Source organism: Orbicella franksi, chromosome 4 (assembly GCF_964199315.1).
Source record: "Orbicella franksi chromosome 4, jaOrbFran1.1, whole genome shotgun sequence".
NCBI classification, from domain to species: domain Eukaryota; kingdom Metazoa; phylum Cnidaria; class Anthozoa; order Scleractinia; family Merulinidae; genus Orbicella; species Orbicella franksi.
This window is the reverse complement of record NC_138148.1, coordinates 15029978-15056238: the sequence shown is the minus strand read 5'-3', so window position 1 is coordinate 15056238 and position 26261 is coordinate 15029978. Positions and strand designations below refer to the sequence as shown.

Genomic DNA, 26261 nt, shown 5'->3' with positions numbered 1-26261 from the left:
AGAGTGACCAGAGCACTGTAGAAGTAAGATAAAACGTTTTTTATAAAGCGTTGTCTAGTATTTGTATCTCCAAAAACCGATCGTAAATATTCCCATATAGAGTTTTAACAATTCCCGGGGAATACTCCCAGAAAAATTTGGTGGGGGTCTGAAGCCCGCTCCCTAAGCCTCTAACCCTTTTTATGACCAACTGTCTGCGATTTTCCCCTACCCCATTTATGACCAGACCCAGAACTCGATGCCCTACTTATGACCACTGCGGCTGACACAGTTGCCCCAAACATAAGTTTTGAAGGGCTTTTGCTTATGGTCTTATCGATAATGATGAAAAAGTAGCTTCTTCCAAACAACATACCCAATTCATCTTCAAGACTAGAGCACAAAAACTATACCCTATATAAGACCAAAATGGCCAAAATCGATACCCTATTTATGACCAAAACGGCTGAAAAACCATACCCTTTGGGCCGCACATACCTATAGAGCCCATATAAGAGAGCACCCCTCCCCCCTCCTTCCCCGTACCGGGTAAAAATTTCGCCTATTACGCAAGATGGCTTGAACTTTGGATTGAGTGCTTGAGCTTGGACTGCCTGTGGTGGCAGGTTCTTTGGCGCAGTCCTGGGAACAAATCAATCGCGCGGTTACCAAATTTTCGTTTGGTCTCTTGGCGGCAAATGGGTCGATTCAGACCGGGTTAGATTGATGCAATTTTCACAGTTTTAGCTAGTTGAGCGTTTTAGCCATGAAGCAGGAAATTTTTAATCAGATACTAACAATGATGCGTAACGATGGCTCTCGGGATTGTTTGAAGACCATAGCTTTGCAGTTTCCTGGGTAAGTATGGTATAAATACGGTGGCCCACATCTGTCACGGCAAAATAAAATTTGTCACGGCAAAATAAAAACTAAAATTCGAAACTACCGATCCTTTACATTGAATCCAAGATAAAAAACTCGAACAGTCTTTGAATTTGTGGAGCGATTTTACAATACCGGGCCACTTATTAACATATCTCTCAATGCCTCTAAAAACGAAGCTTCAAATTCAGTGAGATGCAAATGACTGGCCCGGCATTCTACAATCTAGCCGAAATTGTTTTGTGTACTTCACATTTTGTATTTTGCGTTTTATTTTTCAGTGTAACATATAACACTCTTGTTAGTATATACTCACAGGACTACCAAGTAAGTCAAAGTTTTAGACATATAAAAAAAAAAATATATAATAATAAAACTAAAAAAGGGAGGATTGTTCTGTGGAAGTTTGAGTATCCAGGTACAAAACTTAGGGCCTCTTCATATGAGCCCGGTAACCGGGCTGGGGCCCGTTTCTCGAAAGCTCCGGAAACTTTTCGGGCCCGTAAAGCCATCTGTATCTAAAAACGGAGAAGTGTGTACGCCTGAAACTTCTTGTATGAAGGGAACTTCTCTTCATATTAAGAATATGTGAATAAAACAGCTCTGTAATTGTAAGGTTCAAGATTTTGCTATGGCTTTATGCGCCCGAAAAGTTTCCAGGGCTTTCAAGAAATGGGCCCCTGGCCCGGTTACCGAGACAAATTTTGTTGTCTGTTCACATGGGAAATTTTAGCCCGGTCTACCATGAAAAAATCCAAGAAACACAACCAAAATGGTGGAACATAAACTTGTATCGTTCGTGGCTGTCACAGCTTTGTGGACTCTTGTAACTTTACTAATAAAGCTAGTTCGCCTACTCCTAAATTGGAAATACATACAAGCAAAAAATTATGCCATTTTGGCTGCTATGTTGCAAAAGCGAAGCTATTTCGTCTAAAAAGTTTCATCCCGGTTACCCGGGCTGGAGTGTTCATATAGGAAAATTTTCATCCTGGTTACCGAGATCTCGGTCGCAAAACCCGAGATCTCGGTAACTGGGCCAGTTACCCGTGTGGGAGGTGCAGTGGCCTCATGGTTAGTGCGCTCATCTCTGGATCAAGCAGTCCGGGTTCGAACCCTGGCCGGGGACATTGCATTGTGTTCTTGGGCTAGACACTTTACTCTCACAGTGCCTCTCTCCACCCAGGTGTATAAATGGGTACCGGCGAACTTAATGCTGGGGGTAACCCTGCGATGGACTAGCATCCCATCCAGGGGGGAGTAGAAATACTCCTAGTCGCTTCATGCTACAGAAACCGGGATAAGCTCCGGCCTGATGGGCCACTCGGCTCGAATGCAGACTTTACCTTTTTTACCGGTAACTAGGCCAGCCTGGCCTCTCATATGAACACATCGAAATTCTTACAAAGGAAAGAGTGACGAGGCGAGATCTCGGAAACCGAGCCAGCCCAGTTGACCGGGTTCATATGAAGAGGACCTAAATCAGACTTCACCATATGGCAAGTGTGACTCAGGTAATTTTCTTATTTCTGTGCTATTACGGTAACAGAAGAAGACATGTATAACAGAATGAGAAAAGTTGCTGTTCAAGCCCAAGAAAACAAAATAGCCTGTTGTCAGCACATTTGCATTGGCACCCAAATTCGTTTTCTGTAGTACTGTCTATGGAGGAATTGACCACTTTAACAATATAATGCAATGTCAGGTGCTTTTTCTTATGAACAGAAAACCACCTCCATCAATCAATTTATCAAACAATTAAAAGTAATGAGACACTCTGACTTTGCCTCAGAATGCTGGAAATCCCATTTCCAAGGACCTCAATTTTAAAAAATTTCCAGGTTAGGATGCCACTGGACCCCCTTACAGGGGACTACCTTTGGTGGTCCATGTCTTGAACCCCCTACTCTAAATTCCTGAATCCACCCCAGGTTTGAAACAGTAAAACCTCTCAATCTGCTGGAATCCAACATCTTGACCACTTGGCTGCTGCACCTTCCTCTGTGTTACCTTTCCTTAACATTCTGGTTTTTACAAGCACTTCAATAAAAAAAAAAATCACCATCATTGTTCACTTATCATTTCAGCTTACATGTAGTAGCCATTTGTGTAGCTCTCTTCTTTAGTTAACTGGAGGAATTTCTACTACTGGTCTGAAATTGGAAGTTTTGTTACCTAGACAATACTTATGGGAACCATTGTGAGAGTAAAGCATGTTCCTTGTTAGAACATTCAAACATTGGCCATGTTAGCCCATCATCCCTCCTTTAGTTATGTCTTAGTATGTCTAAAAACATAATTCTCAAAAAGTTGAAAACCCAAGTTAGGTAAACACCATATTAAGGTACTATTTGATTTATAAAAATACGTATAGGTAATCATACGGTTTTGAGTTCAATTTGGAAATAATTTGCATGAGTGAGTTTTTCAAAAAGCTGAAATTGCATGACCCACTTCGGTCACATTTAAATATTTTTTGTGACTCAATTGATAGTACCACTGTTACATTTGTAAATTACTGTACTTTAGATAATTTAAGATTGTAAAATGTACTCGTTAATTCAGTTGTTTTACTGCAAGAGAGTTTTAATAAACTACTTTACTTTTTGAAAAACTCACAAGTGCTAATTAATTCCAAATTGAAGGAGAAAAACTGTATGATTACTTATTAATAATATAAACATGAAAAAATTTGCGTGGGGGAAATGCCGGAAGATCTTTCTTGAAGCCACTTTTTCTCATTCAAGAAAACTTTTTTCAAAGTTTCCGCTCTAAATTTTCGTCATCATTTTATGCGAAATCATTGGCTTAGAAAAATACCTATTTTCTTTCAGCCAATCATAATCTAGAATTACGATGTGCAATTTGCACTGGTGTTACACTTGAACTGCACTGCTCTCAGCCAATCAGAATCGAGTAATTTTTTTCATGTATATTGTTAAAAGAAGAAACAGTACTACTGCAAATTCAGACTTTTCATGATCTTCACAAACTGTTAGTGTTTCATGTTGTTTGCTGATATTTTAATTATTTTTCTTTGGCAGAAAAAGACACGAAAAAACCATCATAAACACCACAAGCCAGATGTGATGGAGAATTACTATAAAAGGTTTGAATTTAGAACCCTTGAAACTATTATTTATATTGTGCTTGGCTACGTGTACTCTCTAATATCAGCAAAGTATTAATGACATTTTGAGGACAATGTACACATTCTCTATATATACAGGATTGCAATGGGCTTATTCCCGTTACCTTGGGAGCGGAAGTCTTCTGTACCTTCAAGGGATGGAAACCTTAACGCCATCATGCCAACATTCAGTTCAATGATGCTTTGCATGAATGAGTAGTTTTAGAAATATTGATACACCCCCCCCCCCCTATGAAAGGGATTTTTTTTCTAAGGCACCCCCAAGACACCCCCTAAGACACCCCCAATTCTGATTAAGCTTCATACATTTCTTTATATTTTTTGGTCTTACCAAACCCCTACCCTTCAGAAAATTCCAACCCCTTCTGTGGGGGGAGTATGGATATTTTCTGAAACAGTGCACAGAATATGAAAAATATTAATAACATATCAATGATTTTATTTGGAACCTTACTTTTTCAATGTTGTGTTTAGATATTTGGCAGGTGTAGCTCAAGACTCTGGAGAGCCTGTTTTATTAAGGATTGCTGAGGAGGTAATGATTTTAATAAGTTGTTGAAGATAAGGAGGGCTATAAGGTTTTCCATGGCTACTTCCTCCTTTCCAGGGGAGCAGGATTCTACAATTCAGCTGTAATGATAGCCTCCGTGAGATAACTGGACGACTAAAAAGCAACTGGTGTCATCACATTGAGAAATGTTACACTTTGTGAACATTTTTACTTGTAGTTAGCTACTGGTAATTTTATTATTGCTTTTTGAATCTTCAGGTTGATTTGTCTCATTCACTTCTGGCAAGAATAGTTCTAGAAAGGCATCTTTCCCATACTTGTTATGAAGGACAAAATTGTAAGTGGCCTTGAGGTGCTGTCAGTGTATTGATACCTCTGAGTAAATGCTGTACATTATGTAACACTTCTAATTTCCCCTGTAATGCAGGGTGAAGTCAGTAGTAATAGAAGGGCAATGATGCTGACCACTTTTTCTGTAAATATTCATTCTGACTATTTTTTTGTTGCAACTTGGTTGGTTATGTTAAACTTTATTTCTAATGAGTGATAGCATAGCTAGATGGAGTTATAGCAGTAAGATTGGAAGAAATAAGTCACTAGCTCCCTCGGTTGGTCGGTTGGGCAGTCAGTCAGTCAGTCAGTGGGCCACAGACCTTTTTGGGGGTGATATTTCCTGACCAGGATATTTTGTGAGGGGGGAACATTTGCCCAACCACTGTGAGCAAAAAGGCTGCTAAAGTGATGAACTGATCTTTCACGTTTGTTGTTGAACAAGGGAGGGAGAGGGAAAGGAACTCATATGGTAAACTGCATGCAGAAGTGTGTTTCTGTCTCTTTTGGCTCTGTGCTGATTACTACTTACATTATATTTTCTATAATATAACAGCTCCAAGAGGTGTCGTCAGTCAGATGATGAAAGACCCTCTTTCTCTTATAGAGGACAAGACACTTGCTAATGAAGTCAACCAGGTATATGTAACCACGCAATAAAGAAATGAACAAATGGGCAAATGAGGGAATGAGCGAATGAGGGAACAAGTGAATCAATGAATGCATGAGGGAACAAACAAAACAGCAAGGACTAAACAAATGACTAATGTGTCTTCCTTTAATAATCATGGTGACAGACAATGGTTTTGTAACTAAGCCTTTACGCATAGATACATTCCATTGGCAACAATTATTTTCAAGCCCCGACCAAAGGTCGCCAAACCATCGCAACATTTCAGTGTAACATATCACAATATTGTTGGCCCAGCATTTGCAGCCGGCCCCGCCCAAACGATCACAACAATGTTGGCCCAGCATTTGCAGCCAGCCCCACCCAAACGATCACAACATTGTTGGCCCAGCATTTGCAGCCAGCCCCGCCCAAACGATCACAACATTGTTGGCCCAGCATTTGCAGCCCTGGCCAAACGATCACAACATTTGAACGCAACATATCACTGCATTGTTGGCCAAGTATTTGCAAGCCCCGGCCAAGCGATCACAACATTTCAATGCAACATATCACTACGTTGTTGGCCCAGTATTTGCAAGCCCCGGCCAAACGATCGCAGCATTTCAATACAACATAACGCAACATTGTTGGGCGCAACATGTTGCGCGCGTGTTTGGCAACCCTGTTTCGACGTGTTGCAAATCGAACTAGAACGCATGCCCTGGCGCAACAATGTTGCTCGAACCTGGCCAAATGAGTACAACATCATGCAACATCCACTAATGTTGCATGAAAAATTTGACCATTTTCAAATTTGAGCTAACAAAACCCAGTACAGTCGAACCTCCGGTTGCGACCACTTCTCGTAAGCGACCACCTCTCCTCAGCGACCAGTTTTCCAAAATACCAAAAGTTTCCCAGTCAAATCACTATATTTGGAACCTCTTGTAAGCGACCACCTCTCGTAAGCGACCGCGACCACTTTTAGAGCTGAAAGTTTGAAATTTTCTTTTGTTTTTAACCTCTCGTAATTATAAGCGACCACTTGATAGAAAGTAGAGCAAAAATTGGATAATAAGTTGTTGTGATATTATCGCATTCCTTGGTAGTGCAAAAGATGGAAATTTCTCATTGAGAAGTACCGGATATTTTTTCAAAATTTACTTTTTACATGAATCAGTAAAACATTTAAAAATTTAAAGAAAAATGGGCATACACGGTACTCTATCAGTCTTAAAAGAGACGACCTTTTAAAAATGTCTTACAGAAAATTAGAACTGATTTACTGTTCACTCAAAAACAGTTAACAGTTAGTCAGTTAACATGTAAATCATCAGCAACATCAGTAATCCTTAGTAGTTGATGTTCAGTTCCCCCTAACGTTTAGACAACATTAAAGATCTAATTTATAAAAATCGTGAAACTTGTACTCTAAACAGGAGCCATAATTGGGGACGGAGACCGTAAGCGCGTGCCATTTCTAGTATTGGGGCTGTCCCTATGATATGGGACAATTTTTCTTTTTTTTAGAACAAATTGCGCGATCATTTGCGGCACACGAGCGTACATGCTGCGAGGATTTCTGCGGATATAGCGCGGGGAAATGGCGTCCGAAATTCCCGAAATGTTTGATGCTTTTGGTCCACAAATCAATACGTTCATGTCTGTTGGAATTTTACTTCAGTATATTCGTCGTAAGCTGCTTCAGTTTGAGTGAAGTAAGACAGTGTCCAATTTAGTTATGTCCCGCTTTAAATCACTGACCAAGTTGTGTTCCGCTGCTTCTTTTACAAGAGCTCCACATTACTCCACTCTAAGTTTCACATATGTTGAAGATTAACAGCTTTTCCATAACACAGCAAAAAACTAGTTGGATATATTTGGATATAGCAGCGTTTCAGGACTTCAAAGTTTCCCTCCTCTTGCCACACGCTCTCGAGGATTTCGCCAGAGTGTATGGCGATCGAAAAGTAAAAAAAAAAAAATAATTGCAAGTTTGAATTTCGCCTGAATTGTAAGCAACGCTTGATGTTTTAACAAGGCCCAATAAGTGACAATAAAGTTTGTATGTAGATGCTGCTCAGTTTTGTTTGTGTAAAAATCCAATAAATTGTCTATGAATAAGAGCGCCCGCCGATGCGTGTTTTGTACAGTCAGTAAAACATGACAAATTGGACTTCCGCGCTTTCGTGTGAAAACTTACATAATATAATATCTCTAGTTTTTAAATATGTTTAAGGTTGATAAATGTTTGAGAACATATTAAAAGCTTCGCTGAAAATATGTGAATACAGCAAAAATAATCGGCGAAGTTGCGATGACGCTTTCTTCAATCAACTCGAATAACGATTTCGATTTCGTTGGTTGAGTTATCAAAATTCCTTGTCTATTTTATTTTCGCAGTTTAAAATTTCACCATGTTAAAGAAACACACATGATGTCAGTAGCCTTTTGGCGTTGGTGAAAATTGTTGCAGCATCTCAGCACAAAAGACAACGAAAGATATCTTCGTCAAGATTTGTTGACAATTGAAAACACCGACTCAGATTTGAAAGTTCAAGCGCTGCACTATGCAAATGAGCTACTTAATGTACGCGTCAGACTTTCCTTTCAAAAACTTTTGCAAACTCGCCAAACGAACAGAAACAATGAGAAACTATCAAAAACAGGGTTTGGTTATGATTAAGCTTTGTTTGGGAAACTCACAAATTAACTCGATACCAGAGTAAAGAGTTTTCTTGCATAACTTTACTTTACAGAACAAACGCAAAATCGTACTCGTTCAACTAGCGCGAGCAGATATTCCTTCACAGCGCGAAGTTGAAGTCTTGTTTTCGATCCTGAAAAACTTACCTTTTCCATTAGCTCAGAGCATAAAACTACATGTAAGAGCCCTGGTTCTTATTCCCTGCCTTACTGTCATACTACCATCACTGTGAAAAATCTGCAAGAGAATCTCGCAATTCTCACCGTTTGATCAAGCAACGCTACTGCATTTACGCGAGAGCCTCTGACATGTGCGTGGATCCGCGCGGATATATGACGTCAGGATGGCGCAGTTTGTTCTAAAAATAGCACAATTGTCCCATATCATGGGTGCGCGCCTCTCTCCTCCGCAGAGGCCTCTTTCGTGGGTGCCATGGGTGCGCGCGGATCCCAAGACTTACGGTCTCCGTCCACGATTATGGCTCCTGACTCTAAATAAATACTTTGGAAAGCTTATTAAATATTTTTGTGGCCACTAAAAGTTATTACACGGTTTAGATGCCCGTTGGCACATGGGGTAAGTCTGCGCAGTTACCATATGTACAGATTTTTTTTGAAACTTTGCCAAAAGTTGCGTCTTCAGCTTATTAAGATTAAATAAAAAAAATTTACCGTGCCGTGATTTAATTATAAGCTCCTAAAGCTGTAATTAAGGGTGTTTTAGCAGGTCATACTGTTGCTGTGGTAACCTATTGTGTCACAAAAATAATAACAACGTGTTCACCAATGATTGGGAAGTTTTTTTGATACCATGATTGTAGCATCAAGTGACGAAGAGTGGTTATAATGACCCATCAAAATCTAACAGCTGGAAACTGTTTTGAGCCACCTTAATACTATTTTAAACGCACTCCTAACTTCTTTCGTATTACATATAGAACAAAGACAACACAAACAACTTCTCCTGTTTCAAATGATTTATTAATTTAAAGAAAAAACGTGTGTCATACAACATTGAAAAAATAAAGAATTGAAAAGATGATTTAAATTCAAGATTGATGTACTTGCCATCTCATTAGTTCGTGATTTACACACATGAATATTTCACCTGAATTGAACAAGTTTATTTGAAACATCGATATCAGTCAGTTAAACTTTAATAACAAAGGAGAATACTCTATAAGATATGACTTCAGAAACAGATTTCAGCTTTAATTATAAATAATCAAACCTATTTCACACTTGAGAAGGCAAAAAGCTGTGTTTTTATAAAATTACTAGTATATTTAGGAAGGTGGAGAAACGAAGTTGAATTCCTTAGTTACATGTAGCAGTTAATTTCCTAAGACATGAACTTTATAAATTACAGTGAATGGCTGTTTTCTTAGATAAATTTCATAGATTACAGTTTGTTTCGATTACATGGGGTGACAACTTTAATAAGCTCTGTTTCCGACGAACAAAATATTTTGGCCAGGAATAAAAGGAATCGTACTGGATTAGAATTCTGCTCAGAAATTTGAGGCGGTAGATAGTTGTAGGTATTACTTTTCAAGCAACTCTTCATTAGAATTGTCACACCCGTGCTCATATTTTTATTATTCTAGCCTTACCTTAAGGATTCAACTCAAAAACTAAGTACACTCTCTAATGTTACTGCCAAAAACTAAGTTGGTTTTTATTTTGTACTTTTACTTTACTTTACTTAAATAAGAATTTTACAGGCCACTGTGTCTTGTGATTTTTTATCTTTTTTTTGTACAATTTAGATTAATTACAGGCCAAGAAGTTACACTTTTATTTGTCCGGGAAAACTTGAAAGTAGAATAATCAGCAAAACCTGAATAAAATGTTATGTAGTAAATAATTTATCAAATAATTCGCTCGCGCGCGATTGGTCTAAACTCGTCACGTGACCGAATAGCTAATACTGGGAAATATCCGAGAATATTCCGCAATTTTTAAAAGTGCACGTGTTGCGAAAAATATTTAGAGGATAATAAACACAATAGCCTCCATTTGACTTTGAAAATATGTTCGGATATTTGTCCTTGGACGTTAACTGTTCCTCAAAGCTCATAATTTTCCTAGATCTACGCTCTTGGTGAACTGTTCGCTTCTCGGAACAGATAATGTCCGCGGACAAATATCCGAGCATACTTTCGCGCCAAATGGAGGCTATTGTTTATATATACTTTAAAATGTATAATTCAGTGAATTAAAGTGCCTGATAACCTGTCAATAAAAATCGTTTGTCCGTAAACTAAAAAAGTTTGTGCTGGTATGAGAAAATTGGCAGCCTTTTTAAAACTTGCATGACATAACTTCGATGAACACAGTCACTGTTACCAGACAGGAAAAGAAACATTGATGATTAAAAAAATCTGTGGAATAATGGTTACCTGTCAGTTTGGCGGGTTCAACTGGATTCTGCGTGAATACAAACTTCTCCATCGCTGCCACGCTGAAATGAAAAGAAAACAAATAAAAAGGTTGATTGGTTTCATTTGCACTTCATGGTTTAGTTTAAACGATTAATGCCAGGTTTCGCCAAACAAAATGAACAAAAATGACACGATTGACGAAAACGCAGCGTTTTGTTTCCACTTAAGTTTAATATCAACGCACTATATAAAGCAGAACACGTTCATACGAGTGAAGATGTGTTAGTACAATGAACAGCAATTTGACTTAGTTCTTGTCAACAAATGACTGACATTGAAACTTTGCAATTACATATAACTTGTAATCGTATGTGCATAGAAGCGTATGCATTGCCCAACACGTTCACTGGCACATTCCTTGCTACTTGTAGCTACTTTTGCTCGTTTCGTGTACTCAAGTGGGTCAGTGTGGTGCCAGCTTCAGGATTATAAGAAGGCCTTGAACTTAATTAGACACTCACCTAAAAAAGTGTCGACTTCTCCTGCTTTGTAGGTCAATGCAGACCTGAACATACCAAGAGGGATTGTAGAATACAATACGCAATAGTTGCTCGCCAAGCCTGAGTAAAATAGATAAGGAAAAAACATAACAAAGTTAATAAAGTATTAAAGCCGTTTTTTGGCGGGTTTCTTGAAGTAGTCCCTTGGACACAGGACCATTACATTCACTGAGCTCAGTATTACAATATATAAAAAAACATGCATGTCGCTGAAAAAATTAATTCGTAAAGCCACTTATTTATAATTGGTCTAATTTAAGATAGGAAACTTGGGGAAAATGATCACAGAGCTAACTATGCTACAATTATATTCTTCGTTTAAAAGTGGCGTTAAAATCAATGACAATTTTTACATTACAAAGATCGCCCTTTGGGGGTAGAAGAGGTTTTGAGTGAAGACATTTATTTCATGGAAAATAACTGAAAAGTTCACATAACTGAAAACCTACCGGATACACAGAGTGTCAAAAAGATCCCTGGCATAGGCGGATTGATCGGGCAGGTATGCAGTGTGACCAAGTTTTTGTTTGTATACAACGACAAACCTGCCCTGACCAATCAGGCAACTTATTGCCTCTGGTATGTAGCTGTGGAATGAATAAAAAAAATGCAATTATATGAAATTATAGCGGGAAATAGCTTTTGAACTCTTAACAAATCGATTTTTTTGTCATTGGCTGTTTGTAAACCAATAGAGAGCTTAAGCAAACCACGACGGTAACAGCAACGAGAACGTCACCAAACGAAAGGTTTAATGAGCAAAACAATGGCGGTGCACGTGCGTTACATTTCTTAGCCGTCCTCTGCACAACAACAACGTGAAATAACTAAGGCCCGAGTCAAACGCCGTACTTCACATGAGCCGAACCCAATGACAGTTTGTGTCGACTCAACAGTTTGGGTCGACTCAAATAATTAAAAGAACGCCTGTTTGAGTCAAACTTCGAACTTAATTCAGGCGAACCGATCTGCTACACCAAAACAAATAACAGAAGCGGTCTTGTTCAGTAGTTTTTCAAGGTAAGGTCAAAATGGCGCCTTTAGACCTTTGATTATGCGTTTGGATTGACTCATGTGACGATCGCCGTTTGACCCAAAGTCGGTGTTCAGGCGTTATTCACGGCTGGCCAGGCGTGAAGAACGCCTCGGCCGCTCCAAATAAAATCAGTCGAACTTAATTGGGTCAAACGCCGAACTTCACATGAGCCTAATTGGTTGAATTGGGTTCGGCTCATGTGAAGTACGGCGTTTGACCCGGGCCTAAGTTCTGCGTATTTTGGAGAACGCGAACGACGGCGGCTAATTTTTCGCATTTTCATTTGGAATTAAACGCTGGCATTACAATTTTAGTTTGAGCAAGTTCTGAGACCAATAGGCGCACTGAATAAATCTAGACAATTGCGAAATTTAATGATAAAATATAAATTGATTTTTTACTAGGCGTTGTCCTCGGGGTCGCCGTCGTCATTGCTTAAGCTCCTTAGTAGCTCTGACTAACACAACTACAATTACAATTTCCTTGGGCTATCAAATAAAATTAATATCTCCATTATCATCTAGCAAGGTCAGAAAACAAAAAATAAAAAACGAAGCACTTACTCTGAGCTCTCGACGGAGGTACAGTATTTTTTGGAATCGACCGTAAAAAGGTGGAAGCCATATTCATGAAGACCTATTAAGGCAAATAAAATGTTAGAAATTACTTATGAAAATAAGTAGGTATTTTTCTCGCAGCATCTCACGAATGCAAATCAGATACTGGTGGTGGCCCTGTGATGGACTAACACCGCATTCGGGCGGAGGAGGGGGGGGGGGGGGGTGGGGGCGCAGATAAGCACCGGCCTGATGGGTCACTAGATTCGAATGCATTTTTTCTTTTTACTTATATCTACCTTCATAAGTAAGACAATCCGGTAGCTTGACAGAGGCTGGGATTGTCTCAGGAACTTCATGAATGACTGGAATGGATAAAAAAGAAGTAAAATTACACGATAAGTACAGTATGAGTACTCTGACAGCAAGAAATAGTTCTACATGCACACTTAGCAAAGTCAATGCTTGTACTTACAAGGACATAAAAATGCGTAGTTGAGGCTTAATACAATGAACAAATTAAAGATAACCACGAGCTAAATTTCTACAGCTAACTGACAAGTTCAGCGCGATTTTAGTAATCAATGTCAAAAAATTATTTTTTTACGATAACTGCAGAAGTTCCTGCGCGCTCATTGGCTAATTTTCATCGTCAATATGCGGACAGACACATGAATTTACAATTTATGCGATGCGTCAACGAGCGAGAGCGGACAATTTGACAATCTGTTATCGTAAAAAACGATAACAGATAGTATTAGTCTGCGGATCCACTCGGCCATCGCCTCGTGGATCCACAGCTACTTTGACAATGTTATGACAAATTCATCATCAATAACAGGACAGACGCATGAAAATCTGACGTCAATTTGTTAAATTGATGTTTTATATGTGATATTGTTTACCTGCCTGGCTCGTACAATCACCAAGTACAGTGTTGGGTGTATCAGTTGGCTGAGGAAGAACTTCAGGAATTGCTAAAAGAAGTACCACACATAGCAACATTAATGTCGATTTCAGAGAGCAAGAAATATTACAACAGATAGACTTAGCTATTAACAGCTGTCTGTAAATAATGAAATAATTTTAGGCCTTACGACCGGTGTGCTTCAAACAGACGCAGGCTCAATACCTGTTGGTGTATTTTGTGGTGTAAGTAACAGTTTATAACTAAGATTCGTACAATTACGGATAATTGCGGACATAGCCTGTCACAAGCGGATCTTCGGCGCTTAGTTCATCGAGCTACGAGCACTCAACTTAAGATATTGAAAAAAAAAAAAAAAAACCACATCGGAAAGTATTTTATAGAAAATCTAGGCTCCCTCAGGCGTGCGGTTAAGTTTTAGTTCTCAATAATAGCTCCTGGCAGATAAGATAAATTATTTTTAAGTAAAGTGGATACCTTTCATCGTCGATGTTGGTTTGCTGAAAACCAATTCCTCGTCCGGGAAGTTCTTCCCCCCCGTCAAAAAGCCAAGCAAGGAATATTCTTGATGAATATTCTCATAAATATGTTTGATGTTCGTGACACCCTTAGATGGTGTGGGGTGATTTTCGGTTTTTTTTTTAGGTGGTATGGGGTAATTTTCTATTGGCTTTTTGACGAGGTGACCGCCATATAAAGATGTTGTAAGGCGTTCACGGCCATGGTGTATCTTTGGTATCTAAGGATCGAGAAACAAATTTGCAAACGTCAGCACTTTAATGGACGAAGGAGCGTTGTATAAGCCTTTTATTATATGGCTGTGTCTCACAAGGACTGGGAACTACCGAATTCACGAATTTGATTGGCTAAAATCGATATTGACCGTGGTCTAGATTTTCCCATCTAGATCGGCATCTAGACCGGTTTCATTTTGCGTTGAAAAAGTAGCAAACTAAAGTACAAAAATGTTCACCGTTTTCTTTTATTTTCTTCTCAATCATTTATGGAAGTGCCGAAAAGCCTGATGACAAAAAAAAAAGGAAAGAGGACGAGCAAATTTCGGCAGGTTTAAGTTAAGCTCATCTCCGTTTGCAAGCAAAATGTCAGCAAACCTGTTTCATTAAACGATTTAAATTTTTCTTCTTTGCCATATAATAAACATCTTATTAACCGAGCTAAGTCGGTCTGTATGGGAGAATCTTGACCTCAAGATTCTCCCATACAGACTTCCTGCTCGGTTAATAAGAGCTAAGTATTATGAGCTGGAAATTTAGATTTAAGATAAAATCACAGGGAGCACACAATCGCGTTGAATAGGAAGAGAGTAGGTGAAGGAATGAAAAGAACGAATAGTTTACCTTTGTCTCCTGTTGTTATTTCTTACGCGACCTTACAGAGAAAACCGCTGCTTACAAGTCCTGCGTAACACTGTAGCGCTAAACTCGTACCTAGGCCTTTTCGCGCTCTGCAAAAAATTTTTTTTTAGCTTTACATATAACATTGACAAGGGAGGCAACTCTCAGCTCTCAATTTTAAACGCGGAATCTCGCTAAAACGCTTCAGGTATTTACCCGCGACATTTCATTTCCGTGCGGAGATCGGGCGACTTCGGACGCGCAAGAAAAACTGCGAACCGGGGGAGGGGTTTGTAAAGATTTGTCGTGTCAAAAAAGCATGTGTGGGAGATAGAGGGGATCTTGGGCGCGTGCTGGATGACGCAATTGGTACCGGTTCAACGGTACGATCATGTTGCGAAAAGCGATTTGAGAAAAAAAACTTTGCAAAAGACGCTAAAATTCTCCGACTGTCGTGAAAGTATTCGAAAACAAATTCGGCCAAGTTGTAGAAAAATCCTTCGACTTCGTTTTGCGTTTGTTTGGTTTCGTGGAAGCAACGCAATTTAGAGATTCGAGCGAATATTCGGATTGTGTTCAAAACGTTTGGGCAATGAGTTGCCTCCCTTGTCAATGTTATATGTAAACCAAAACCATGTTATAAACTTAAAGTTGTTGTCCATTTCTTTTTTGCCATTACTTGTATTAATTCAGCCGAACTTGTAAACGAATTCACAACTGAAGATGATCGTTGAACGATCGAAACATGTCTTGTTTTAAACTTAAGTTGTTGTCCATTTCTTAAAAATAGTCACTTGCTTGCTATTATCCAGACCATTTAAACCAAAAAAAAAATTTTGCACAGCGCAGGCCGGAATGCTTAGGTACGAGTTTAGCGCTACAGTGTTACGTAGGACTTGTAGGTAGTGGTTGTCGCGTAAGAAATGACAACAGTAGACAAAGGTAAATTGTATATTCTTTTCATTCCTTTATAACTCTCTTCCTACTCAACAAGATCGTGTGCTCCCTGTGCGTAAACTATTAAGAAGAGTAGCGTCCTCTAAATACAGTCCATGATGTTTGAACAATGTTACTACGGAAGGCAGACGTAATAAATATTATCTATTTGGTGTGATCAAAATGCAGACGGTTTTGTTTTATGCAGTGAACGTATCTTTTGTTCTGTGTTCAAGAAAAGTTGCACGCGGATGTGACCGTTGGGTTTGAATTTATTTTAGTCACTAGGTTGCCAGCAAAACATTTTCGTCCCAGATGTCGCGCTAATTTCAAATTTGGATGGCGTGTGCATTGACCTCACAAAGCCTAACGGGTTTTTTTTTAAAATAAAAACCGTTTGAACAAACAGTCGTAGAAAAGCCCTACTTCTTCACGAATTCTGAGAAAAGTTCAGATTTATTTGAACTTTGCTCACCTTTCTCCTTTTCCGGAAGCTCAAAGCTTCATTTCTACTGAATACGCAGCCCATAATCTCTAAATTGCCAAGCGAGCGTCGTAAAGTTAACCCTGCAAGAGACAACGCCGAGAAAATGACGATTCTTGTCAACGCGCGTCCTTTTATACCTGAATCCATTGTGACGTAATAGAGCGCGCTGAGCTGACGACAACCTAGGTTCAAACTGACACAACAGGCGGCGATTGGTCGAGAAAATGCCTCCATATGACTATGACGTGAGACTGCAAGCCAACCAACGCTTTCACGGCGTTTCACCATGGATACTAACCGTATTCTCACTTTGAATCCTATTTTTAGTTTTATTGCTTTTAATTTTGTAATAGTCTGGGTGTTTTCTAGAATGAAACACCGTACAGACAACTTTGTGTTGTAAAGCGAGTCCTCGATAACTTACGGAAGAACATGTGCTCTACTGGCATTCATTTTGGAGACTTGTAACTGTGTTTCAGACATGCATTTTGTATTAGTACGTACTCCATAAGAGCAGAAGTTTGACAAGATAATTGACACGACAGTCCTGCTTTTAGTTCTCTTTTAGTGTACTTTGCCGCCTTTCTAGATATTCTCCGACGTGTTTTAAGACCAACGTCACTCTTAAAGAACAATCTCGTAAACGGACAGCTCTGCTTACGACCACCGTCACAAAATCCCGTTTGAACTCCCTATTTCTCATTGCCGTAAGCGGACATCCTCGTGAGCGGCCGCGGACACTTGGAGGGCTTACGATCTAGACTTTTCCTTTGTTTTTAAGCTCCCATAAACGGACACTTGAAAGGAATTGGGCGGATTTGGGCTTGACTTTGAAAGATAGTTATAAACATTTGTAAACTCTACGAAACGTATCACTGCTTTTTGTTGCAGCGAAACTATTAATATTAATGTTAATGCTGGTTGCAATTATGATTGCTTCTTTAAACACTAACGGCCAGTTTTAGTACTGCAGAACACAGAACTGTATACAGTCGAACCTCCGGTTGCGACCACCTCTCCTCAGCGACCAGTTTTCCAAAATACCAAAAGTTTCCAAGTCAAATCACTATATTTGGAACCTCTTGTAAGCGAGCACCTCTCGTAAGCGACCGCGACCACTGTACTTTTAAAGCTAAAAGTTTGAAATTTTCTTTTGTTTTAAACCTCCCGTGACAGATAATAGAGCGAAAATTGGATGATAAGGTGTTGTAACATTATTGCATTCCTGGGTAGTACAAGAGATGGAAATTTCTCAATTGATAGTACCGAATTTTCTCTCGGAATTGACTTTTCACATGAATAAAGCATTTAAAACACAGGGTAAGTCTCTGCAGTTGCCATATGCTGATGAGGCACAATTTCGACCCAGTATCGTCCAAGCTCTCGTAAGCGACCACCTCCCGTAAGTGACCACGTAGACTTGACATTTTGGTTGGTCGCTTACGGGAGGCTCGATTGTACGTCCCAACACGTCGTAACAGGGAAGCCAAACGCGCGCGACATGTTGCGCCCAACAATGTTGTTTTGAAATTTTGCGATCGTTTGGCTGGGGCTTCGGTTGGTTTAGTTGAAAGGGCTTTTGATTTTGATCCACCGTTTCACCGTGCTATTTTGTGAAGCTTCCACATGGTAGCACTCACTTGCTGTTGTATAGCAACAACTAAACAAGTTGACAAATTAAGCTTCTCTGTGTCTTTCAGTGTATACTCAATGATCCAAACTATGGACCCTTGATGGACAACATAAAACGGTATCCTTTACACGTGGAAGCAAAAGCAATCCGCATAACAACGGCTTGAAGTTACCTAATGCATTTTCCTCTCAACCTGTCAACCTCTTCATAACAGTTTCTAGACAAGTTCTCGTGATTGAAGGCAATATTTGAAAAGTATGCCCTCCAGCAGACAAATAAAGAAATTTAGAAAACAGCCCTAAAACAATGCGCGCGCTGATTGGTTAAAAATCGTGTTTCGGTAACTTGTAAGAAACACAGAACTAGCACGAGCTGTTGACGTGATGATGGCGCGAGCAAAGAGATTTTACATTTTGATGATCAAAGTAAACAAATTTTTTACATTTGCTCGTCGCAGCGTTTTCTAAAAGACAGAAAACGTTCTCTGTGTTTCTATCAAGTTGTAGAAACATTCGTGGAAGTTTGAGAGAACTCGAAAAAGCTGTGGAAACACTCGCCTTTCGGCTCGTGTTCCCACAGCATGATTTCTCGGAAAAGGTTCTCTATTTCTTAAAAGCAGCATTAACAACACGTGAGAATAAAGTCAAGTTGCCTCATAATACTAAAAATAGTATGAGAAGAAAACTTTAACTGGACAATTATGCTATGTAAAAGTGAAACACAAGTGTTCCTTGACTGTTGCTACAGATCTATTGGCTATGAATATGAGTTAATCCTCCGAGAGAGACTTCAAAATCGTGGCATACCTTTCCTTGGTGAGAATGGCTTTGTTTGAAACCTTGTGCGTATTCGATTCTTTAATATGTTTTCCGTGTTTTCATTTGAAAGGTGAGGATGACATGAGAAGTCGCGGGTATGACAAGACACCAGACTGCAAACTAGAAATCCCTATTGGTAAGTGTGAGCAATGTTTTTCTGAAGAAATTCTTGAGCTGTGTTGACAAACAAGCGAAAGTGGTTAAATTTAAAATGGGCTGGTACAGTAAAAATCCACGTGTAAGAATCTAGTGGGTTAAGAATCTGCTGGCAGAAATTTGCCATTTTAATACCCTAAACTGTAAGAACCTGTTTAGCTCTCTTGGGAATTCTTGAACTGGAAGCAAGCCCAGAAGAAGGTCAACTACTGCAGCAAAAAGATAAGTGGAGAAAAAGGAAAGGTGAAAAAAACTGAAATTTAAAAAAAAAACAGAAAGAACCAAAAGACGTTGGTCACTTTCTCAAAATTCTGATTTCTGCGCATGTCAGAGCAAAAATGACGTAAATGGCGATGCTAGTGGGAAGACAGGCATGCTGTCATGTTGCAATGGCTTTTTATTTTAGTAGATTGGAGCTAATTTAGCTTATATCCAGGTTGAAAATGTCAAGATTATCCAAAAAATGCGTTTTTGCCAAAAAGCTCTAGGTGTCAATGGGTTGATCGTTGGGGACTAAGCGGCAAGGCGCTAATCGACCTGGGGGCTAAACAACCGGTAACCCATTTGGCACGTGGTAAAGTCGTAATGAAAAATTCTTGTTTTCATTCCTAAAAGTAGTTTGTAAGCATCGTGCGCTAGGTGTTAAAGACAAACATGCGATCTCAGAGGGTTGCCACAGGTCGGGTAATGGTCAGGAAGAAATACTTCAAGGTCAAGGAATTTATTTTGAGTCAGGGAAAATTGGCATTATAACACTACCATTGCAGACTGGAAGAGACATTCAGGTCACTGTGATCTCGGTGATATTTTTTCTTAATGACGAAGGCGAATTTGTTTAGTTGAAAACTTATCAGTCTTAAATAAATAAATGGGTGGAAAGGACCGCTGTAAGGGCATGTGTATTCATTTGGTCAGGGAAATTTCTTTTTTTTTTTTATCAGGAAAAAGTTAGGTCACCCTCACAGCCTCATATTATCGTCAATAGGCCATGTTCGGTACATCAATATTTTAACATGGCTCTGAGGCTTTCAGGACAAAATTTCAAATCTGGTAAGTTTCTTCTGTCCCTCATTTCCCAAGAGACTTTGATACAAAGAAAACAGCACCAAAATGTAGACGTTTGTCCCGAAAGCCCCGGAACCTCGTTAGAAAACTGCCACGTATCAAGAAATGGTCTATTGTTCCGGCTCAACATCACACTTTCAGCAAAAATGAATAGCCTTTTGTTCTTGGTAGCCCTGAGGGACTTTGTCCGAAGCCAAACCAAAATCGTCGCCGTTGTTCGGAAAACTTTCGGATGAACAATTAAGCTGCACTTGGGGGTGGGCAGCGTAATTTTTTCTCTCGTAAAGTCAATTCTCACCGGTGTACCGCAAGGCAAAATTGACCGCCGCTGTGCGCATCGACGTGATCACAATTCAAAAACTAATTATCCACATGTGTCGCATTCGGACCACGTCTCTCTAAATACAACCCCCGGTTTAAATCCCTTTCTATTCTAATTCCGACTCGTTATAATAGGTATGCTGCTGAAAACATTCTTTGTCTGTCATTCGTGCGGCGTTAGAACTTTTCTGCTTTTTATTAAGTCGACCGCGCGGTGGTTAGAGTGAAGAATGCGTGAATCTGTTTTTGCGCGTATAAATCTTTCTCTGAAACCTGGCAATCGTTATGGAAGTTATTCTTTTTCAATTCTTTTAGTGTACGCGGAGCGTCCAGATTTTGACTCAGCTGTTTTCAGTCGAGCGCGCGGCATTTATAAACGAGGTGTGACTTTTCAGTTGTGAAAGAGCGCCGTTGTTTTCAATCAAGCTCGCAGCAAACGAAGGTGTGATCTTTTCTGTAGACCAACTATCAGTCTGGAAATGAAATAAGGTATCGAAGAGTTTTAACTTTTTAGCAGAGCGCACACATTTTAAAACGTGTTAGCAAATATCGCAATGAATAATCCTCAAGCAGGTTATAATCAGAAACCTATTTATTTACATCCATTAACACTCATTTACACATTTTTTTTTTTTCGCACTGCCTCCTCCCTGTCCTCCCTCTGGCTCCTACAGTGGGAGAGGGCGGGGATAATGCTTTTCATGCACGCTAATAAAAGAACACTTAACCTGATGAATGAAGCGCGGCATTTGAATGAACTCAATTTTAGTAAACAAATCTAGAACGGTGGAGTCGTGATTCGCAAAGAATACGTTGAGAGTAAAGCGGAAATTATTAAAGAGCGGAGAAACGCTACCCAAAACGTCGCGTCTGTAATTTTAATTATTTGCTCTTTGATTTCTTTCTGCTGGAAATCGCTGTGGACATCAATCGGTCGGCGAGGAAAGATGCGCGAGCTTCGAAGCGCTGTTGAGAGCTATTAATCTGTGGCCGAATGCTCGACCGAAAGCAGTCTCTCCTCCTGCTTTTCAATCCGTGGGTCGAACGCGGAAACAGCGGGAGCGCGAAGCGAGCAGCTTTGCCGCTCGATTATCGCGCTCGCTATTTTCGCGTTCATCCTACACTGATCTTATGGGTTTTAGAGCGAAAGAGAGCCTGTTCGCAATCTAGCCAAATGCGAACTTCACTTTCACTCCCACGCGTGATGAGTTTACCAGGTTAGAACAATTTTATAGCAAAAAGATGCCTTACTTGTCGGCAGCTTTTACTTTCACTTTTAAATACATGTGTACAACCGCCACCCCACCAGCCACCCCACCGCAACTATTTGCACCGACAGGATTATACCAATACCATCTCCCCTCGAGAGAATTTGTCTTCCATTCAGTCTTTCCGATCGTTTAAATTTCGCGCTCGTATGGTAATCGGAAATTTCAAAAGCTCCCGCGGCATTTAGAAGCTTATACCGCCATTGTTCAAAATGACCATATAAGACCAATTTTAGGTCTTACAACAATGCCTAGTGTTATCAATGTTGAGCCGGTTTTCTTGATGCAGCAGCTTATACCGCCATTGTTCAGAATGACCATATAAGGCCAATTTTAGGTCTTACAACAATGCCTATTGTTATCAATGTTGAGTCGGTTTTCAGCAGATGCAGCAATAGGCCACGTTTAACGTGGCCTATTGCTGCATCTAAGTGCAATGGCATACCGCAGTAAAGATGATCTAGATGATCAAACGTAACAATATTTGCCACCATACAAAACCTTTCAAAAGGCGTGAATGTACTTTTAGCGAACTGTTCACCCGTAACGCTCCGCAACTAGAAACGAGGTCAGTTACAGACGTGTTTGGCAATGAATTAAATTGATCTTAAGCTACTGTTAAGCGCAGTTTAATCCAAACTCCTGTCTCAGGGGCGGATGCAATATTTTTCTTAGGAGGGGTGCACCACTAAGGAATGGCGTAACTGACTGGTGAGGTAAACAAATTTTAAAAGCGAATACGAAGAAGAACGCTTCATCTCAGTGGGGAGTGCGCACCCCTTGCACCCTTCCCTTAGATCCGCCCCTGTTGTCTGCAGTACCTCCGTGCGCAAACGTTCGCATCGAAACTTTTTAAAAGTTTAGGCATCATTTCATTTGACTACTCAGTTAGGTTTGAGGACTGGAATGCAATCCCATAATGCACTTAGATGGTGTTTCGCGCCATTTGTTCACGTCAGTACTGGTGTTAGGTTACCTCTACTTCATTTAAAGTAGACACATCTTCAAGGCTGATTGTTGATTCTGGTTCCGACCGTGCCTATCACAGAGAGAGTTGATTGTATATTTTTGTTTTCTTTTCAGCTGTTGATGGTTTCGTTGTGAACTGGATTGAAAGCAAGGCGTCCTTTGGCGACGAGTATAATCACCAGACTTATTTAAAAGATCAGTTCTGGAGCTACTGGAACAGGTAAATGAGAGACAAGCTGAACTTCTTTACTCTTAGTTCGTCAAGCAAGAAGGGAAGTAACACTAAAACACAAAAAAGAAGAGCAAAAGTAGCTTCAACAGGAAACAAATAACAGCGCGAACGCTAAGGTACAAAAAGCGCGTCTTGGCCCTTGGCGCTCATGGTTTTTTTTTTTTACTATTTTGCGTTTATTTCACTCCTTGACGAACAAAGAGAAAAGAGGTGAGTTGATTTACGGATGAAAAGCTGCACAACGCACCATTGAAATAGAAGATGTTATTTCAAGGTGTTGGAGGATAAACTAGTAAATTTTTTCTGAACTTCTGAGCTTTAGCCCTTGAAAGGAAATGAGAGATCATACAACGTAAGCCGGAATAAATTTTTTGACCTCGGTGGGATTCGTTGTAGTCTCCCATTTCCTTTGTAGGGATAACGCTCAGGGAAATTACAGGGCTATTTTCAAGCACGTTAAATTGGAGAAAAGCGGGACTGCTTATGGTGTAGAATTAGTTCTCCGCAAAACAGTTCGGCAATAGGATGTACCGCTGAGATTTTAAAATACATACCTCACCCCACCTGTACCAACCAAAAAAAAACTGTCGTTTTGTGTACCACATTAAAAAACACACCCTCTGAACTAGCCCATTCCAGTTTGACGGGGCAAGAGAAACCTCTTCCGTATTTCGCACCTGAAGGGATTGAGGTGGTGTCACCAACTTGATATTGGTTTCTGTCTTAAGCTATGTCATCTTTCTTGGAAGTGCTCCTAAGAAATGATGAATGCTGTTTACATTCACGTATTTCCGTTCGTGTCAAAAAATCGTAACGTAACGTAACGTAACGTAACATAACATAACAACATAATGTAACATAATGTAATGTAACGCACCATGACATAACGTAGCGTTACCCCAGCCTAACGTATCAGTTGTCAGTAATTCACAGTTTGATGGTTCTGTTTATATTCCAGGTTTGGCCCAGGCATGGTAATTTACTGGTTTGGCTTCATAGATGAACTGGATTGCAACCGAGAACGAGGAATCATTTTGAAAGAAGACTTTCCTACGGACATCGTGACGTTGGAATCTCTTTTGGAAACTCCGTGACGGGCCGGAGTACGAGGCAAGAAAATGAGATCACTCTGAGAATGTAGAATGGAAAGAAATCCAGGTTAGTCCGCCTTTGAACTGAACCTTTGTTATAAAACGAGCGTTGACTCGCGAGGTTCGCGAGAAGAATGTGATAGGGTGACGGCCGCGCGTGGATGTCACCCTTACTAGCATGGCATGAAGGGCTATTAAAACGGCAAAGAACTTAACTGTAAAAAAAAGGCGATGTTGAGAGAAGTACAACAGAAAAAACGTCTTAGTGACACTTGGTGCATTTCCAGGATTTTTTTTTTTTTTTCGTTGAAAAACCGTGGCTTGGTTCGTCGTGTTGGTTTACAGCGACTTCCTGTATTAAAGAGAATACTGTTTCAGAAACAAGAAAAGGATACAGAGAAAATATCTAAACTTGTGAAGTTTGGATTTACGTGGATCCTAACTGAAGCGCCATTGCGACGTAAATAGATTCCAGGAACAAACAACGCCAGGCAGTGTTGGCATAGAACAATGGACAGAGGAAAAGCTGCCTTTCTCGATACACTTCTGCTCACTATGAGGGCTTTGAGGGCAGTTTAATTCTTACCTCTTAAGTGGATTAGGGACAAGGGAACCTCTAAGACTGAAATAATATCTGGTTTATTGGCCCAGCAAATGGATTGGGTGAGCGACTTACTTCTAGAGAGACCCAGATATCTGAACACCCTATTTTACGCTGCACGGTAGAATATATTTTGTTATCTTGAAGCTCTTTCTTCAGAGTTTTGGGTTTGATATCAAGATTATCAAGTTATATTCTCTGATATTTTAAACTGAAGGATAACCCTGCTAACAGTAATTTTTCTACGATAAAATGACAAAGCATAAAACGTCTCCGAAGGTTGCTATTCAGTTCCAAATCATTAATCAGTTTGCGCAAATGAAAACAGATGCAGATGTTTGAAATCCTAAATGGTAAATCGAAATACGCGTTTGTTTGTTTGTTTGTTTGTTCAGAAATTGGACTTGGGGTAAGGCGATGATGAACTTAAAGTCGGCACGTACTAAAACCATCCAACCATGCAACCATCCAGGAAAACCTTAAACTCGAGATCGCAAAAAGAGATCGAGACAAGAGTGCAAACTCTCGCTCCCGTTCGGCCGCCACCAGCTTTAATGCTTTTTAGGCGGCTTTTATGGAATTTGAACCAGCTCACATTTTTGCTCGTGAGTCGTCAGAGTTTTTTCCTGATTGCCCTCGGTCGCTGAATTAAAAATGAATAAAACTGTCATGCAACACTCACCCTTGAAATCGCGGCACTCTCGTACTCCGGTTTTGGTGCTCTTTTTATTATATTCACTATATATACTCTACTACAGCAGTCCAGGAAGTAATTACCTAGACCTAGACCTTGACCTAGACCTAGACCTGGAATCCAAGCAACGTATGACGTCTCCGCAAGGTTCCTTGCTGAAGTGACAACTTTGACAGCACTCGCTGTGTTTTGTTTGGATAAGGATCAAAAACTCGTCTTTATCAGAAGCCTTTTGGCAACGTGTTTACTCCCGACCGCGGAAAAAAATGTTTTCCACAGACAAATTCCACAGTGTAGTTTCAATCTACCAGTCCGGTACAATTTCTTTTTTGGATGAAATGCGGGAGAGTTTGGTTCATTAAATCAATTTAAACGCTTTCTCTATCATAATTTTTAAACACACGGCATTCATGGAAATCAGGTTTATAAGTAGAATATTGTTGTAAGTTAATATGATATTAGGATTAGAATTTTAGGTTTAGGATCTTAGACATTTTATTGGAATTTATTGCACTTGATGAATTTTTTTTTTCCGTGTATAAATAATGATTAAAGATTAAAGATTAAAGAAAGAAACAATAGCGTAACGTAACAACATGGCGGTTGTCAATTATATTATCTATGAAACTCGTATAGGTCATATAAATTGAAATCAAGAAAACCCCTTATTATATGGCTAGCTCCGTGAGCGGGCAAGATGAATCACAGCCCTTTTTAATTCACTACCTTGTAAAATCCAACAAGCTGTATCACTCTCCTCTTTTAAAAATCTTGTCAAAGCCCATTTTATTTATAGCACCTAATGTATGATATCTATTTTTTTCCCTACCAGTTCATGCTTGTAATCCGTTTCAATTTTTTTAAACTATATAACTATTTTAACTACTAGACGTTAGTTTTTTTTTTAACTCTATTTTTATAACTATTTTATACTATTAGACGTTTTATATTTTTAGAAATTGTATTTAGCAGGGCCCCTCTGGATACCAGCCACTGTG

At 39.6% G+C, this 26261-nt stretch overlaps 1 protein-coding gene across 3 annotated transcripts; it reads left to right on the top strand.

Annotated features, from left to right (window-relative positions):
* Positions 1-8: 8 nt before the first annotated feature.
* On the top strand, positions 9-25967 carry LOC145483535 (CDAN1-interacting nuclease 1-like). 3 transcript variants are annotated; one of them, XM_081462064.1, is made up of 11 exons: positions 9-837; positions 1143-1188; positions 3906-3970; positions 4487-4547; positions 4782-4860; positions 5410-5492; positions 18116-18165; positions 18796-18863; positions 18937-19002; positions 22760-22865; positions 23836-25967. In XM_081462064.1, the coding sequence occupies exons 1-11, from the start codon at positions 746-748 to the stop codon at positions 23969-23971; spliced, it is 852 nt and encodes a 283-aa protein (XP_081318190.1). In that variant the 5' UTR covers positions 9-745; the 3' UTR covers positions 23972-25967. The 3 variants fall into 3 exon arrangements, with proteins under 3 accessions (XP_081318190.1, XP_081318191.1, XP_081318192.1); XM_081462065.1 differs by having other exon boundaries at positions 785-837; positions 1143-2375; XM_081462066.1 differs by lacking the exon at positions 9-837 and adding an exon at positions 2271-2375 and having other exon boundaries at positions 1142-1188.
* The last annotated feature ends 294 nt before the right edge of the window (positions 25968-26261 follow it).

Bases quoted from the DNA above. Each gene is read 5' to 3' on its own strand.
- LOC145483535 (XM_081462064.1), top strand. From the start codon at position 746: ATGAAGCAGGAAATTTTTAATCAGATACTAACAATGATGCGTAACGAT. The intron at 5,493-18,115 runs GTATATGTAACC...TGTGTCTTTCAG, and splicing joins TTGCTAATGAAGTCAACCAG to TGTATACTCAATGATCCAAA. The intron at 19,003-22,759 runs GTAAGTGTGAGC...TTTTCTTTTCAG, and splicing joins CAAACTAGAAATCCCTATTG to CTGTTGATGGTTTCGTTGTG.